The sequence below is a fragment of the Candoia aspera genome, chromosome 7 (assembly GCF_035149785.1).
Source record: "Candoia aspera isolate rCanAsp1 chromosome 7, rCanAsp1.hap2, whole genome shotgun sequence".
Taxonomy (NCBI): Eukaryota; Metazoa; Chordata; class Lepidosauria; order Squamata; family Boidae; genus Candoia; species Candoia aspera.
Window position 1 is genome coordinate 41,785,423 of NC_086159.1, and position 19,078 is coordinate 41,804,500.

At 34.7% G+C, this 19,078-nt stretch overlaps 1 protein-coding gene across 1 annotated transcript in view; it reads right to left on the minus strand.

The window, feature by feature from the left end:
• PTPRQ (protein tyrosine phosphatase receptor type Q) overlaps positions 1 to 19,078 on the minus strand; it is a 99,093-nt gene that overhangs the window by 36,246 nt on the left and 43,769 nt on the right. The window contains exons 23-27 of the mRNA XM_063309335.1: positions 17,624 to 17,775; positions 14,232 to 14,373; positions 13,423 to 13,695; positions 8,078 to 8,404; positions 3,244 to 3,365 (exon numbers count right to left, since the gene is read on the minus strand). Of these exons, the coding sequence (XP_063165405.1) occupies positions 3,244 to 3,365; positions 8,078 to 8,404; positions 13,423 to 13,695; positions 14,232 to 14,373; positions 17,624 to 17,775 (1,016 nt within the window). The remainder of the gene's footprint in view (positions 1 to 3,243; positions 3,366 to 8,077; positions 8,405 to 13,422; positions 13,696 to 14,231; positions 14,374 to 17,623; positions 17,776 to 19,078) is intronic.

Genomic DNA, 19,078 nt, shown 5'->3' on the forward strand with positions numbered 1-19,078 from the left:
ATGCAAATGTGAGTAGATCAATAGGTACCGCTTCGGCGGGAAGGTAACGGCGTTCCGAGTCGTCATGCTGGCCACATGACCCGGAAGTGTCTATGACAACGCCGGCTCCAAGGCTTAGAAACGGAGATGAGCACCGCCCCCTAGAGTCGGACACGACTGGACTTTACGTCAAGGGAAACCTTTACCTTTTATACAGAATTGCTATACTCAAAAGGACCACAAGCCTATAGATCATCAGGCTTAACTGGATATTTAAGTATATTTGTAGAAATTCTATTTAAATGTGATATATTTTATTTATTCACTGTTTTTATCTCATTGTTGTACTCTGCCCAGAGTTGCTTTGTGTGAGATGGGCAGCCTTATAAATGCGAGCAATTAAAGAAATACATACATACATACATACATTTTATACCCAAATATAGAATTAGTTAATTGTATGAAAGTATTGATAATATTGCTGGAGTGATTCCTAAACTATAGCTCTGTGAAATGTAAGAGTTGAAATATTAAATTATTAATGTAATCAGATAAACTTAGGATGTCCATAAAGGATCTTTATACATATAATAGCTTTGCAATGTGGCATCTGAGAACGGATTTTGTAGCACATTTAAAACTAGAACATGTACTCAGCAAGCCTGGTTGTTCCACATCTGAACTAGAAGGTTTTGCTTATCTTAGTATTGGAATCTAGCTAACATGCATAAAGTCAAAATATTCACCTTAGGCAACCTATTTGTGTGTGTGTGTGTTTGTGTGTGTGTTTTGCTGAAATAGCAACATCCAAAAGCATAGATAAAATCCAAGCAGCAGTAGAATATAACACAAAATGTCATACAAGTGAACACAAAAACCTTTTCATATGTTTGTCATATTCCAGTGTTGTTTTCTATTATGAAATAGAAAACAAGAAAATGAATCTCTACAGTAGCAGTCCCACAGGGACGTATCTACTGTAGATGCAGCTGCTAAGAGACTAAGATAGTTTAAGCATATACTTTATTTGACAGATGTGTTTTAGTATCCCCACTGACAGTTAACCTTAAGTAAAGACTCTGATGTACTAAACAGACATAGATTTCCTGGGATGACCATCAAGGGACAAAGTATTTTTTTCATATATCATTGCTCACTATAACAATATGGGAATATAACAAGACCTCTTCGATTTTCACAATATTGTGGTTTGTGCTCTGTCCCTGACCAGTCATTTGTTTCTGCACTGAGTGCTTACCATGGGCAACTGTTGAAAAGTGGTAGTTCATTTCCCACAGACAACTAGCTAAGGTCATTTCATTATCATCCATTTTTCCCCTAGTATATACACAATGCACACAAACATGTGCATATTTAACTTAAGAATAAACTAGGGACAATATGATGCAGAGAATAAAATGTATTCAGAAGATTGGGCTTTAAATCCTTGCTTAGTAAAGAACTACAGTGGGTGGCCAGAGGCTGGCCTTAAAAGAGTTGAAGTAAATCATATGTGTTAAAGGGGGATGAAAAATGCAATAAAAATGATATAGTGTTAGTCATCACTGAAAAAACAAGAAAATACCTGATTCTTAAGTAAACAAGAAAAACAAGAAATATTGATGAGAAAGAAAGAAAGAAAGAAAGAAAGAAAGAAAGAGAAAGAAAACAGATAACTGAAATTGAGTTAGTTAAAACTAAAAATTCTCTCAACAAAAATAATTGCTAGGGGATTGCTCAAGGTTGCGTGTATGTAGAGGACTGAAGGGAGAGGAGAGGAGGAGAAAGTCCTGTTATGTGAGTGAAAGTCTATTTATAATATATTGGATTTCACTCAGTAGACTGCTATACAAACATTGACTTTATAGGTTAACCAATTACTATGACCAATGATAAAAATTCAGAAAAATATTACAATAGCTGAAACCATCAAATATATCTGCATTACAAAAACTGATACATGCCATAGCAAATTCCATTAAAAAGAAACTATCCCTTCTTCATATTGTCCATTTTAAAAAAAACACAAATAAGTAAATAAATATGTTTTTCATTAACAGATTAGTTAATCCTGATCTAATATTTCATATAATATTTGTTTCAATGACTAGCTAAACAAAGAGTGGTTAGAACATTGACCCTATCTGAGCCACAATCGCAGAAGTTTAAATGGAAAGTAGGTAATTTCATATCAAGTGTTAGAAGAATTCGTAACTTCCTCAAACAAAATAATTAGTCTTCTGAACTAATAAGTAATTATACTTAGGGATATCTTAGAATTGTGACATTATCTGAGACCTTAAGAACCTAGAATCTTCAGGCTGATTCCATGTGGTCCTTGGTATGATTTCAAAGCCACGGTGCCATGTGTGGAGTTTAGAGTTTTGATATAAGCTACAGGTAGTCCCAATTGTTTGCAGTTATAATAGTGATGAAAAAGTAACTTTGCAATCAATCCTCACATTTACAACCTTCACAGGACTGTAAAGCAAATGAAAGCTGATGTAAGATAATAAGCACAGTTGCGGTTTCACTTAGCAACTGCTTCACTTAACAACTGAGTTGCCAGTCCCAATTGTGGCTGCTAAACAAGGACAACCTATATTTCATCCCTTCCTTGTACTTGGCTGTTAGGGAGAGGGAGGTGTATTAGAAAGATAAAAAACAATGCCATTAGAAATCAAATGGTATCACCACTTATTTTTTCATTGTGGCACAATCCACTGTTTGTTTTAACCCTGACCACTAGGGATCTTCCCTACAGATACCCCTGGGAGAAAATAGTTCTAAAAAGATAAACAGTTGCCCAATTCTGATACAGCTGATCAGATTGTTATTACTGTCAGCCAGTAGCATATCAGCTGCACCTTCTTTGCTGCAGTGAACAATATCCTGTGTTCATAAGACTGGCCAAGGACTGCCTTTAACATTTTTTGAGAGACTAATGGCTGCAGTTGGTGAGTTTCTGCACATTTTCTGTTTATTCCCAAATGTCAAGAAATACCACTACTGATTTTCTGCTGTGTTGCTAGGGGAATTCTGAAGGCCTCAAAAAGGAGGTTCAGAAGCTGCAAGGAAACCTAACATCAGGTTGCTCACACCTGTTGTATACTAACATTCAGTAAAATATTGTTTAATACCTGATTCTAAGTAAACTTCTGCTTCTGAATTTTTCTCCTTAGAAAATATGCATCAATCAATTCTATACAAGGTATCAGTCTGTATCAATAAGAGTCAAACAACAGAAGACCTGAAATAACTTACTGAGGAAATGTCAATGAGGTAGAATGTTGGTCCAGTAATTATGGCAGGCTCATTCCAACTAATATTAATACTGTAAGGAGATGTAGCTGCTACAGTTACATTTGCTGGAGGAGCATCTGGAGCTACAGGGAGAAAAGTACATCAAAATATGTATTTTATTCACAAAAACTCTCATTCTGAACAATAGAGGCATTATTATTATGTAATAACATTAATTAATACTATTAAGCACAAATTGCTTCAGAGAACAGCTTATAACTGGAAATGAAAATTCATATTTACAATATAAAATACAATTTTCTTCCCAACACAGTAATGTTTTCTTTACTGGTTATTGTTTTTACCAAACTGTACTGCGCAAGGTCTCCAATGGCAAGGGCACCTCCCTGGGGGAAAACTCTGCTATTTATCTTCCAATGATCAATGCTGTGGAGAGGGGGGTATGTAGGGTTAAATTCTGTATTAGGACCAAGACAGCCAACCTCAGCTATGGAAGTTCACTTGGGAACTTTGGGGAAGTCACTGCCTTGCAATTAAACTTGCCTCCAAGGTGACACTGGGGGTGGGGTGGGGGGAATGGAGGCAGAGCTATATTCATTACCTTAAGCTTCTGGAAGAAAGATGGGAGATAACTCTAATTCTGACTTTCTTTGTACAAAAACAACAGATCATGTATTCTTTTTTTCCTGTTGGATTATTGCCCTTAAGTCTATTGATAACCTTGGTGTAGGAAAGAGAGGGGAATGAAATAATAGTTGATTTATTTAAGGTAAATTAAAGATTATGTTTAATGGATTTTCAAAAATAGAAAGATGATTCATAGACACGATTGTGTACAACTCTCGAGCCAGAAATTTTGTTCCTATGTCTGAATGTGATGCTTGCTGTGCAAACAGTAAATTCCTTTCTGCAATGCAGCTTCTGTCCCAAGCATTTGTTTGAAAGCAAATTCCTCTGATACCAATGAAATTAGAGATTGTTCACATGAACATTTAAGCTCTGACAGCCTTTTTATTTAGTTCTGCTGTTAGCCATGCTGATACAGGCTGAGCTGGCCTCTGTACAGAATTTTGCCTTGCACTGAATCAGCCCTCGGTAACCCCTCTTATTTTTGAGAGATTGCAAGTAAGTATCAAAGAATGGGATAATTCTGAAAGTGGCAGTCAGCATACTGTATATGCGACCACCTCAAGCTGTCTGGGAAGCCACACATCCTGACTGAAAACCACAGCTGCAAAAAACTCAAAAGGGTGAATATCTAGACACTTCCATATAAATGTATTTAGGATCAGGATGTCAATGCCTTTCAAATTCTTTGTCTAAATTGCCAATATATCTCTTCACTGGCTTTTGTCATAGTTGAAGAATGTTCAACCCAAAAGGAGAATTATACTTCAGATAAATTGGTATAACTAAAATATGACTGGAAATTAGAAATCTATTAGCTTCAGTCCAGAAGCTTTATAACAAACATCTTGCATAAACAAACTCTGTGCCAATGGCAAGTGTCACATATTGATTTAAGACTGTTTGTGAAACAAGTCTAGCCAGTAATGGGTAAGATATCACCATAGCCTTTCTCTTATAAATCACAGCAATTTACTCAGTAGGAATGACCCAGTCTTATTCACTCATTCTCATATAATCCAATCACTTCCTCTCATGAGCACTTTTTTCCTGGTTTTCACAATAATGCATTTTCTGTAACTAATACCCATCATTTCCTGATTATCATGCTTCTATGCTTCCACAGGAATGTTGGTCTTACGGAGGTCAGGGTCATTTTTTCCCATCCATCTGTGTCCTGATGCAAAGGCAGCAGTTAAGTCTGTTAGCTGGATGGTACATTTGGGTAGCTTATCATTTTACAGGCTGATCTTCTGATGCTCAAAAGCATATTTTGATTCAAGTTCTATTCATTTTAACAGGGCCTATACCAGCAAAATAGTTTTAAAAGAGTAGTTTAGAAAGTATTCTTTTAAATGTAAACTCATACCTGATTTTTTACAATATGAAGCCTTTAGATAAGATAAGCATATTTAAACAAAAATATTTAAATTTATTATTTCAATAAATGTCCTCTGGTCTGAAATATTTTCTAGAAGCAATTGCAACAGAATGAAAAGCTAATTTCTCTTCCATTATTGCACAGCCACTAAAGAACTGTGGGTATATTAAAAACACATATTGCTTCCTCCAGATTCCTTGGAAATCTGATGGTTAAAAAAAGGATAAGTTGGGGCAAGACACTTTCTTACAGCAAACTTCCACTGGAGCTCTATTGTTTATACCAATATTCTTGCTCTGTCTTCCAACATTCTGGAAGACAATTTTGATATATAACCCGGAAAGAGCAGATACAGTAGGAATCAGATTGGTATCTGGGCCTTGCCCCACTGGTGCAATTCTTTGTTGTTGTGTTTTGCACATCATTATCCTTATACTACTATGTTTATTGATTATATCAAATCAAGAAATATATTAAATTGAGTATAGCCTTTAACTTTACTTATCAGTGAGCATAGCTAGAAACAGTGCTCTGACATTCCTACTTATACATGTGAAGCATTTAATGATAGGGGTAGCTCTTGTGCAGATGAAGGTGGGGATGGAAGGAGATCAGGAATTTCTAATGAGGCCCTGCCCAGTATCTGCATCCTAACTTCCAAACATGCCAATAATGTATTTAAAAAGCTACAGTACATCCACTCTATAGTCTGCATAACACAGGAACCAATTTCTACATGCCTAGACCCAATGTGCAGATTTGGATGCACACAGAAAATTGGTATGAAACCAGGAACAGCAAATTGAATTCTTCCTCCCAGATTGATTCATTACATAGTCCTCTGCATTAAGCTAATGATTTTCATGTTGAAAAGCAGGAACAAAACCATTCAAGAAAATTAAGTTCAGTGTAGGCTCAATGGAAATCAGGAGGGGTTGCCATTGTTTCTAGTATTACTGACTTTTCAAGGACTGGATAGAGTTCAGTGATCCAAAATACAGTGAAACAAAAATTCTGCATATACTGAAGCTGCATACCAGGAAATGATTTTCTTAGTGAATTTCTATTTTTCAGTTCCATGTCCCTGGGTCTCAGTACTTTGAATATCCATCTGCAAAGGAAGATAGAACGTCTACCTCCTTCACATGTGTTAAAAAGAGGAAATTTTGGGTATATGGGTTTTTTTCACTTCTATATAAAAAACTACATTTGTGAATAATTCTTTTATTGTGACAGAGGCATATGGTTTAATTCAGTTAGATACTTTAGAAAATATCTCATTGTAAAGCAGAGTTGTATAATTTATCATCAATGCAATAACAGTCCCATTGACCTATTTTATGAGACAGAAAGACAGCTCCTAAGAGAACAATCTGTAAAACAGAAGGCTGAGTACTCTATCTAAATTGTGGAAGCAGAAGTAGCATGAAGAATATGCAATACAAAAAGTTAAGATTGCTATTCTTACAGTTATCAATATATAAACACATTGATTAAAGTTTTAAAATATAACAAACTCAGAATCATGAATATGCAAATTATCATGGCTGAATGATGCATGAGCTGATTTCCTTGTTTCATTATTACACAACGAACTCAAAATATAATTTGGCCAATCAAAGGATGTCCACCAATTATTCTTTGCAATATCCTATATTCACAAATTTAGTGTGAGCTTGTAAAGAGAAAACATTCTAGTGTTTGTGTATGTTAAAGATATCTTCCTCTTACTTATTTACTCATTTGTTAGATTTAAATGAGTAAATGGAGCTGGAGGTGATATACATGTCATTCAATTCTTTTTCCCTTGTCAGCAGCTCTGTGAGGTTGGTTTTGCTGAAAGACATGAACCTTGGTCTTCCTGTTCATAGTCTAATAATCTAGGGATATGCACACACTTCCATACCTTAACCATTTCATGCCATTGTGTTTCACACAAAATGCTCCAACAAAACTGTTAATAACAGTAAATTATTGGAGGAAATACTGACTTGACGGTTTATGAGTTTTATAACTAACATTTCAATGAAAAAGACAAAAGAAGATAGTTGAACTTAAGTTAATATTAGTCTTCTATGGAGGGAAAATGAGAACATATTTTTGCTCTCCTTCGTTTTAAACAATTTTTATAATCTGAAAAGTTACTAAATTCAGCAGCTGTTTTCTGATAATTACCACTTCAAGCAGCTGCTCAATTGTACCAGTGAAAAATCTTTCTCAGAACTGCAACCACCAATATGTTTTCCTATACTTTCTTTGCAGCATTAGAAATGGTACATCTATTTTAAAAGATTAAATCTTCCAGTTATGCCAAACTTATGTAAGCAAATAGGATGTTTTAATGTTGTTATTTTGAATGTTATGTCTTAAAAAGCTTACCTTACATATAGCCAACAGTATATGAAGAAAATATTAATCCAAACTATGTGTTCTGTTTACATTTTGAATGTGGGTCTCTATTATATACTTATTTTGTGGAAAATACAGAAAAAGAAGTAGGTATGGAAATGAATGGCTAAATGCAAAGCTATTTAATTGTTCTCAGAGTCTCCAATTTCATGACCAGATATGTTGTACATTCAACCCCTAATGCAGTATATATTTCAATTATATGTTATATGAAATTATATCTATATAATTTCACACATATACACACATACGCACACAGAGAAAGAGAGACACATATATATTTAAACTGAACAAGAGAATACTCTTGGAGATACATATGGTAGTAATTTTATAATTAATTGTTCCTAGTGTTATTTCTCATGAGTTTTATAAACTTGAGTTCTGTATAAAATTAGGAGTTATGGTAGTCTTACTTACAGCCAGGAAGGGTTTGTGTGACAATCCAAGGAGTAGAGTTGCCATAACCAGCATTTGTACTAGCAGAAACTCTAAATCGATACCATCTACATTTTTTCAGATCATACACTGTTTCTTCTGTAACATTATCAGCAAGGTATGAGTATTGCTCTTTCTCATATTCAATACATTCAGAAGATTCCCAGCTATTGCAATGGATGGATTGTAACTGTGCAGTAATCTTGTAGTTTTGAAAGTAGCCAAAAATAGTAACTGGCATTCTCCATCTCAAGGTCACACTTGTTGACTGTACATTTGAAAATATTGTATCTCTTGGAGCACTTGGAGCTAAAAATAATAATAAAAATAATAACCATAATATAACTATATTACGTGGAAAAAAAGATGACACTTTATTGTATTGTGCATTAAAGCTAAGATACACTTCATATTATTTATTCAAATGCATTTACATATACACTCTTTTTCAGTCTGCAAGTCTGAAAGACATACGCTGGAATAAAGCATGGATTCTTCCCACAGTAATAGGCATAACATAGGAAATGAAGAGAACTAGGAAAAGAAGTATACTTTACAAAGTCTATGTACTCTATAGAAATGCTGTATATCTTTAGAGTTTTAGGATAAACCATTCATATTAATGTTGCCTTCAGCAATTAGGAAATATATATTCATTGTTATTGCAATCTGGTTCAGACTTCAGTCTGAAGAAGGAATATTAGGACAGTTATTGTTAGTTTGGCTACATCATCTTTTGCTATTCTTGCTTCATAGAATTATTTAGATACCGCTTTAAAATCGAAAACTTTGGCACAAACATTTGAAAAATGTATCCAGTTCACAAATGAAGGAATAAATATATACAGCTCAGTCAAAAGATTTATTATGGATACAGGGACTATAATGTGCATGAAGATTTATTTGAAATTCAAGAGCTTTTCTCATTAGTTCCAATGAGGAAGCATATCTACTCCCATATTCCTCTGTGTATTAGGAACTTTTTCTTCTGCTGGATCTGCACATATATGCTAAAGTAAAGATTTGCATTTACATCTGAGCTATTACACTATTTTAAAAATGACTTGAATATTTAACTCATCTCTAAATACACAAAGAAAAAGAATACACAAAACTATTAAAGGGGAAAATAACCTGAAAAGAACTGCAAATTATTTTTTAGCTTAATTATGTGCCCTTAAATGAATTGAATTCTTAAATAAATTCCATTCTTTTGGCTATTTGGCAGTCCTCAGTATCTTTATCTCAAGGACTACTTCCAGCATCCCTCATTGTTTCCTTTATAAAAAAATGTTACTATTAGATTACAGATCCAGAGTTGAACTTACATTAGCAAAAGGAAACAGATACCCATTTGGTTTTCTAAAATAAAGTGATAGTAATGAAATCCTATACTTGTAAATATGACTCAGCTACCATGATACATTACATTAATTATTCTTAAACTATTGAATGCATATGAACCACCTGTTAAAACAAATATTTTCATCTATCTATAACAGGACCCATAGATTTATTTCAGTATTCTCCCTTTGTACCTTATTCTTTTTCAGTTTAAGCAACTTAATGCAAATCACAAAAAGCACAGAAAAAAGAATAAGAAATAGTAAGCCGAAGAAATTCAGGCCTGACATAAGAAAAACTAAAGGAAATATAGCTAAATCTAATTTATTCCACCATTTACTAAACCTCTCTGTAAATTATTGTTGCGTCTACTATGTCAGCTATTCATCACTTTATACATCGCCTTTTGTGGTTTAAACTAATCTCTCTTTTTGAGAATCTCATCAGCCTCACCCAACTACAATTTTCTTTTTCCCTGCCTCTCAATCCATTCAGTCTTCTTTCATATATTGTACTTTGATTTGATCCTCATTCATTCTCACAAAATGACAAAACCAACTCAGCATTATTATTACTCTTGTTAATCCGGAGTTCATTCTTGATCCTATCTCTTGCTTTACACAAATGCTTCTTAAGTAAGTCACAACCACTGCATTCAACTTACTCTTATCTTTTTCCTTAACTCGTATTTCCATATAACAAAGTAGACAGAAGCACACACTTATGCATAGCCACTTTCATTTCTTTTGACAAACATTTATTGTTACAACAGACCACACACTACTTACTACAGACCCTTCTACCAGTATTTCTCCACTCATTTCCCCATCTTTGGTTAACATTCTACAGAGGTACATTCACTCAGGTTTCCCTGTTAAACACACCTTGGCCCTTGGTATATTTATTTTCAGATCCATACTCCTTGTTACATTATAAAATATATTTTATACTTATTGCAAATCATTTGGGTTCTGTACCATTTAACCCTCTTAAGTCAATAATTTCAGATGCCACGGTTATCCCCAAATGGGTCAATTTGCTAATTATGGCTTTTTAATAAGACAGAGATGGTGCAGACTACAGTATCTACCACTAGCGTCACATGCAGCATTCCCTAAAAATGGTAAGGACAGTCTTGACATATTTTATCATAGCAAGTATGTCACAAATGTAACTAAAGCCAAGTTTCTCCAAGCACTATTCTATGCAAGCTACGATTTCTAATTTAGAGACTACAGTACACTTGAAGTCAACATACTGTTGCTTACTTCCCAGGGCATGCAGTATACTAATGCACACTGAGAATACACAGAGGTAAAAAATTTCATAATTGAGAATGATTCTTTGAAAAAATATTGGTAAAGAGGTTGTAATAGAAAGAAAATGCTACTTGTGTTCTAATACATTTTCTAATACATTTACATTTTGCACATTAGTTTTTCAAGTGGCACCATCTAGCCCATCTGGGTGCTATCATAATACAGAACATTTTCCTGTAAAGACATATAAATGGTTCCAGGGGACATTCATACCAATGTACCCTAGAAACCTTTGATGTATGCAGCTTATGTTTAGATCAGAACTTGGTGTCTAGGAAAGAACAGGCCTCTAGAATTCAGAAGCACCTTGAATTCTCACAATTTCAGTCCCTTATATTGACTGATTGCCTTTAAAAAACAAAAACAAAAAACTTTTCCTTGAAAATTGGATAGCTGTCTTACATTTGCTAAGAATATGATAATAGGATCAGATGCAAAATATTAGTTTTGCTTTATTAGTATTTTCACTTTTTCCAGTATTTTTTTATAAACTGCCATGACAGTTTTATATGAAACAGCAGGATCTAAATATTAAAAGGTAAAAATAAAAATTCAACCATCATATCCAATTTCTTCCAGTTCTTATATTGTAGCTAATAAGCAGTATACAGTATATTCAGAAGAGGCTACAGTTCTATTCAGTTTCTTCCAGCTGGTAACATTTATTCACACAACTTTGTATATTTTCTTCTATAAATTGAAGCAAATTATCCTACCGTGTAGACTGTGATATAACGTATTACATTCAATTGAGAATGCCACTGTATCATGGAATTATATACGATTATTATGATGATCATGTATAGTTACACCCAACTATACACCCAGTTGTAATGAACCCAACAATAAACAATCATATCCATTGAAGGCTATTGTTCAGAGATTTTGGAATGAGATGGTGAACCTAATTTGATTTCACTTAGCATCAGAAATAAATGCCTCAGCAGTGACTCTGTGTTGGCTATGTGTCTGTGACTAACACTGTCCACCATAAATAAGAAGCTGAGAATAAGAATCAAATTAAAAAGCACATAAATTGTCTGCTATTACACTTAATAGTACAACAATTTTAATAATCCCAATCTTAAAAAACCCAGAAAACAAAGACAATTCAAAACAGTAATTTCATATCTTTAAAAGGGAATAACATCAGTCAAATCCTTAAAGCAAACCAGATAAACATCCTTTAACCCTATGTCTATAAGTTGAGTCAGGGCAACTGGATTTCTGTGTTTTTGGTTGAACCATTTCGCTGCTTGTCCAAGCAGCTTCTTCAGTCTGGGCAAAGGTTGGTAAGGAGACCCCATATATGTCTTCCAGGGTGGCTGCATTGTCCCTACACCTGAATGGCTTGTTAATTGTGCCATGGAGGTATGGATTGTCTTTGGGATGTCTTACTCCTAAATCCCTCACTCATCCCCAATTGGATTGTTAAGAGTGGCCTTCCTGGTGAATTTGTGAAGTGGTCTTAAACTTCCTGGGCACTAATGAAAGGGCAGCATGAAAAATGGGGGACAAGTTGTGCTGAAGTCTCCACCTCTATTGAGGGAAGGATTTTCCACTTTGGCGTGAATGGATTCCTTAACCCCTCTCTCTAACCACCTATCTTTTCTGTCCAAAATGTGAACATTATTGTCCTCAAATGAATGCCCTAGGAGCTTAACCAGTGAAAGTCAAAGATACAGAAGAGTTCCGGAGTGAGTTTACATAAAGTGAGATAGCAGACAGTTTTCAAGGGAAAGTGAAAACAGAAAGCTGAAGGTTCAAATCAGCCAATTCAACGTGTAGGAAAATGCTAATATCTTCAAATTTAATACAAAAATAATAACATGAAGATAATTGTTTACTCTCAATCTTTGGAATTTCCTTTGGAAGGAAAACAAAATCCAAAACTTAAAAGAGTTTTTTTTAAAAAAGTAATCCAAAAAATAACGTTAAGCACCAAAAGAACCAGCTTCTCCTCACTGGAAAAAGCCTCTCTTGGGGTACATCTACTTAAAAAAATGTATTAATTGGTGATTTAGAAATGAAATGGCCAGTCTTAGTGTCCCTTTAAGGCTACAGCATGGCTTGGAAAGTGATGAAGTCCCTGCCTCCCAGCTGGCTCTTACCAGTCGAATGCAAAATGCTGTTTGCACACTTTTGGCTGCAAGCAGCTATCCAGAGAATAGATGGGATGATTCCAGGTATTCTCCTTGATCTGGAGAATGTTTCTGGGCTTCAGGAAAACCTGCCTGAGCCCAAAAAGAGTTACCATGTTGTTAGCTCTGCCCACTGAACCAGTGGGCACAGCCATTCAGTCTGCCATTCCCACCAGAAGGCAAGCTGAGAATAATTTTAAAACTGTTTCCATTCCTAATTATGAGTCTCCAATTTCAAATGGCTGCTACTCAACACAAAAAAATGCATGTGAACACATAGCTAAGAGAATGTTAACCCAATAATAAAAACTTTATTGTTGTTATAGTTGTTTGTATGAATTCCTGAGCACATTTACTTGGAAGTATTGCCCTTCTAATACATTTTACAAAATTAACACAACAGAAGTTTAACTCATATTCATAGTACAGCTTTGTTCCATTCATCTCTGATCACTTGAAATGACATTGTGAAATTAAATTTCTGAAATTATTAATTACAGTTTGACATGTATGGAACTGGTACCTGTTTCTGGAAATGTGCTGGTATTGCATAACTGTTCTTTTCCTTCTCCAGCAGCTGTTGCAGCTTTTATTTTAAACTGGTATGTTGTATTGGATAGCAAGTTTCTCAAAATACACACTGTTTCATTATGAGATGATAAGATTGTTGACTTCTCTCCAAATGTTATGATGTAATGTGTAATGATTCCATTTGTTTTCAAAGGAGGGTCCCATCGGAGTAGAACTAACTGCCAACTGGTTGCAGTGCACTGGATATTCTGGACAATATCTGGTGCTTCAAAGAAAAGTATGGATTACATTCCGATAAATCTGAAAGGCAGTTGCAACTTCAGTATGATCACCAAAAAAAATTCAAGCTCAAGAAGCATTTCAGCATTTCATATGATACCACTTTAGTAGATCTACCAAAGGAAATTGTTGGCTTCGCACTGTGCCACAGCAGGAAAAAAGCAATAGAATTAAATATATTTGTGATGGGCCCCTACTTTAGCAATCATGGTTTCATAATTTCTCTGTACAGGGGATAAATATATCATGCTTCTTGAGCTAAATGTACTAGAAAGATGAATGGAACTTGGATGAATGGACTTGGGAGCAAAAGATCAGAGATGATCTAATATTAATAATCTTAATAACTGCCCAGATGGGCTTATAATAATTAACCAGATCCTGGAATTAGAACAAATCTTTGATCTTTAAGTAAGAGTAATAGATGAGAATTTCATATATTTGGATTAAATTTGGAATAGGTAAAATGTTCCATCTGCAAAACCAATACACCTTAAAATGCTTTATTTAAAACAATCTCACCTGATTCCATTGTTGTGAATCGTACAAGGTTACTAAATTGATTGCCATTTCCAACTTTTGTAAATGCAGAAACACAGATGGAATAAACAAAGAACGGTTCTAGTCCAAGTATATTAGCTTCACTGTGCGATCCTGAAACATTCTTAGATTGAGAAAATAGTTAGTTACTATAAAGTTTTATTACTGTAATAATTTCTTCAGAAATATAACAATCACATAGTAATCCATCTATTAATGGGTAACCAATCTATTAAGAAATACATAATCTTCAGAAACTAGACTCCATTTCATCACTTGTATGAAGTGTTATATTTGGCTCATATAACATGTTCATATGAATTTAGAGGAAAAAAGTTACTCATATGCAGTCAAATAACAATGATGAAAAGGAGACTACTCAGGCTTCTGGGTGAGGATCTATGGTGGTCTTGACGTCCCTGAAAGAGCAGGGATGGCATTGTGGCAGAGATTGTTGGCCAGATGACAAATTCTGGCTGGTGCTGCCTTTTCGAATAAAGGAGCGATCATGAGATTGCCCACTTGCACTTGCATAGAGACAGCTGCTTCTCATGAGTAGACTACAGGAATGAGCTTTTTACAGTTGACTTATGAGTGGAGTGGCTGGGAGTTGAGGGATTTCAACCAAACTCGCAGCCATTATGCAGCCTATATAGACAGGACAAGCCTCACTTCCTTATTCTTTCAGATGGAATTAATTTAGAGATAAAGAGACATTTTCTGAGTGTCAGGATAAGAGAATTCCACATGGTAAGTCAACATTCTTTCTGGACTAAAAGGGGGAAAAAAAGGATTTTTAAAGATTTAAAAACTTCTGGCAAAAAGCTTAACAAGAAGTAGATGCAAGAAAGTTTAAAAGGTACTATCAGCAAGACTGTGACTATGGAGTGCCATTTGAGACAAAAGTATTTGAGGCACAAGAAGACAAAACAGGAAAAATGAGAAAGCTTGCAACTCTTTCCCTTACAATTGAGACACTTTCACTTTTGGATTACAATATTACAATATTACAATGGCAACCACCAGAAAAGTGGCAAAAATAGCAGAGGATCTCTAGAGCAACCTGAAGAGAGAGGAATTATACCAGATTTACTTCATAAAATGTTTGAGGAATTGGGTAATAAGTTAGCTGAATCACTGGATACCAAATTGCCTAAATCACTGGATACCAAATTGCCTAAATCACTGGATGCTAAATTGACAGTTTTTGAAAAAAGAACGGATCAAAGACTTGTAAAGACGAAAGAGGAGATGAAAGAAGAAGTCAAGAAGATGGGAAGCTCAGTAAAAACGAGTGTCTAGAGATGTAAAACAAATTAATGACAAAGTGGAAAGTCTGGAGAGTAAGTTAGAAGTTATGGACAGAGAGCTGGAAAGGGAATTAGATAATTTGGCACTACTGGAACTGAGACAGTAGCAATTTTGTTTGAGATTTAGAGCAATTCTAGAGGATTCTGGTGAAAATATTACAGAAAAGGTTACTAAAGCTTTAACAAATATTTTGGACTGGGGTGACGAGGATACAGAGGGAGAAAATGATAAGGCATATAGAATAAATACAAGACGAAGAATGATTGGTGAAGATGATGGAACTTGCCAAGGTGGTCAGATTGACTTCTCTGATTGGAGAAAAGACAATATCTACTTTTATTGCTGATTGGAAATCCCTTATGGATGTTTTGCAGAAAACAAAAAAAAATGAACTTATGATTTATGGTTTTGATGATTAGACAGGATAGATTATAGAAAGAAGAGACACATGTTGTAACCTCAGAGAAAGAGGTAAATTTATAATTGTACTTATAATTGCTGTAAAGAAGATCAGAAGCTACTTCTTTGTACTTTTTTCTTTTCTATTTTCCTTTTCCTTTTCCTTTTTCACTCTTGCACTTTTAGCTTTCTCTTTGATTTCTTTTTGTTTTGTTTTGTTTTGTTTTTTTCTTTCTTACTTTATATTACTTTGTATCGTCCTTTTTAAAACTTTTAATAAAATTATATAGAAAAGAAAAAAAGAAAAGGAGACTATTCACAGCTTCAGTAACTGGTGATAACCCCATCATCTTGTATAATAAGAATAATTAACAACTGTAGTGGGACAGGAAGCCATTGTCCATATTCAGACACAAATTGACAACATTGCATTTTCCCCATAATTCTAATTTAGCAGTTTCATATTGCACTTTCTTTGAAAATTACTGAAAGCAAATGATTTCTCACAAGTCAGAAGCCAAGTGTGTAGGGAAATTATATATTCACCTAATGATTTTTATGTGCTACCATTTCTGAAATATGTATCCAACCATTTTTTTACATATAAAGGTTGCCTATTTGCTCTGTGGAGTCCAAAAGGGCACTGTTTGCTTTTGATTAATTAGATATGGGCTTAGAATGTAATTTGCTTTAGTTTCTTATCAAATTCCTTTAAAACCTGTCCTGAAATAGATTATTACCCAATAATAACTTTGCCTTTCCTTGTGGGACTACATCATAGAATGGGCAGTGCAATCCAATGATTGCCTCTTGTAAACTTAACATGTGTATTCATATCTGAGATGCCCAAACAATATGATATATTTTAGGATTTATAGGTGTGAATCTTTTGATGGTTTAGGGATAGCAGTTTTTGAACATAAATTCTCCCTGCCAACAAAATCTAGTGTTTTAGGGCCTAACTTTGTTTGATGATCTGAAATAGGGCAGTTAAAGTAGATTACTATATATACTTATAGTACGTAGAAGCCCATCAGTGCCTAAGCCAACCCTTGAATATTTAACCAAAATACCATGAAAAATGTGCCATGGATAAGCTGACCCTCAAAATTTTCATATGTTTTAATTTTCACAATTTGCTTATCTGTGAGTGGCTCATTTTTCAAGGTATTCTGGTTAAAAATTTGAGGGTCAGCTTATCCATTGATGGGCTTATCCATGAGTATATATGGGATATATTGGTACTTTTAAAAAGTATTACTGTATATACTCATGGATAAGCCCATCCATGGATAAGCCAATCACAATTTTTGGGGTGTATTTTGGCACCTAAAATTCTTGGCTTATCCATGAGTATATATGGTACACTTCTTTTGATTCCTAAGTTTTATTTCCCTTATTCATATTTTATGTCAAGAAAAATGTTCCTGATCAAAAATAGCTTAAGTTCATCTCTGTAAAACATCTAAACGGATTCAACTATTGTAGTGTCTTTCCTGTTCTACCTATTTCAGAGTTGCTTCATCCAAAAAGCAAAATGGTCTTTGATTTTTCCCTGTCCACACAAATTCCCTTCTGATTATCATCCCCACAGCATTGATGGTTTTTTAATATATGTTAATAATTTTATTGTTTAAATATAATATTAATTATGTTAATTATACCTGGTAAAAAGTAGTTTGACTTTTGTCTTCAAAAATGTTCAAAACATATCTTCTAATAACACCATTTGGCCTAGGACTTGAATCCCATTTCAACCATGCAGAGTTGTATGTGTAATTGATAACTGTCAGATTCTCTGGAGGTGCCAATGGGACTGTGAAAGAAACACCATTCAGATTAAGGCAATATGATAGTACTTTACACACACAAAAACCAACACTTATTATACATTAAAAATTTTTTGACATATTGTGCTCCATAAATACTCTAAAATCGTTATTTCAAATTATACAAAAAACTACATTTTTCAGAGGTCTAAATATCTATCTTGTTCCTCTGTTTTATAGCCAGGGCAGCTATATATTCCTTGGCAGCAAGCTAGCAGTCCCTAGATGAGTAGCACCTAGCAAATACAGAGAAACTGAAACAGAATGGCAGCGTACAAATTCATACTTGTTTGTAGCTGGGTTCTTCAAATTTTCTATGGCAGTGGCTGAGTAAATGGGTAGATAAGATAAGGAAGTCATAGGATAGTCCATGGTTCCATTCTATGAAATTCACAAAATAAAAGTATAGGGTACAGAATCAAGGAGAGCAGTTGCAAAGAACAATGGGAATGAGTTTGCTTATTTCTGCCAGGCTAGGTATATAAACAGGATCTAGTTTCTACAGACAATATGCATGAAAATATAAGCAGGATCTAGTTTCTACAGACAATATGCATGAAAATGACAGAGCAGCTGAGGTCCATGCACATATAATGTGTCTTCCTTGAGTTAGCTATATTATTTCAAGTCCAGGAATACCTTAAGCAACCCTGGGGTAGCAGGAAGTACAGATCTTCAACAACTTCTAATTTCTCTTCATCACCCACCAGAATGGATAGGATGGGTTAAGGTTGGGACCCAAATGATTTGGTGGTATATCTAGTATTAGTATAGATTAGTGAAAAATGGGATGAATGTTCAGGAGGCAAAGGTAAAAGGGTTAATCTAAATGATGATAGGGAAATGACTGATATCCTGGCAGTAAGCTTTGGGTACAGCTCCCCCATTAGCATGCACTGAGTGGACAGCCAGACTTTGTATCCAACTGATAGCAATAACAACATAGTCATGGGCATCCTTGTTCTGCATCTGTTGCTTCCAGAGGACCTTGCATGGGGCTTTTAATTCCAGAACAGAAGTTTGGGACAGCACCAATGGGAAAAATGGGGGTGATGTGGAGTTGGCAGAGTGGAGGTATGCACCAAATTATTATATGTAAATTCCACAAGGGGCTGCTAGCCTACCCAACTGCCCTGATGGAAGTTGACATAGAAGCAAAGATACTGCTTAAGAATTGTGCTGATTTATTTCATCTACCCATCTGACTGGGGATGATGTTCCTCTTATAGCAGATGATGCCACATCTCAAAAGGAGTATTATTTAAATTAGACAACTGGTTCTGATGATTA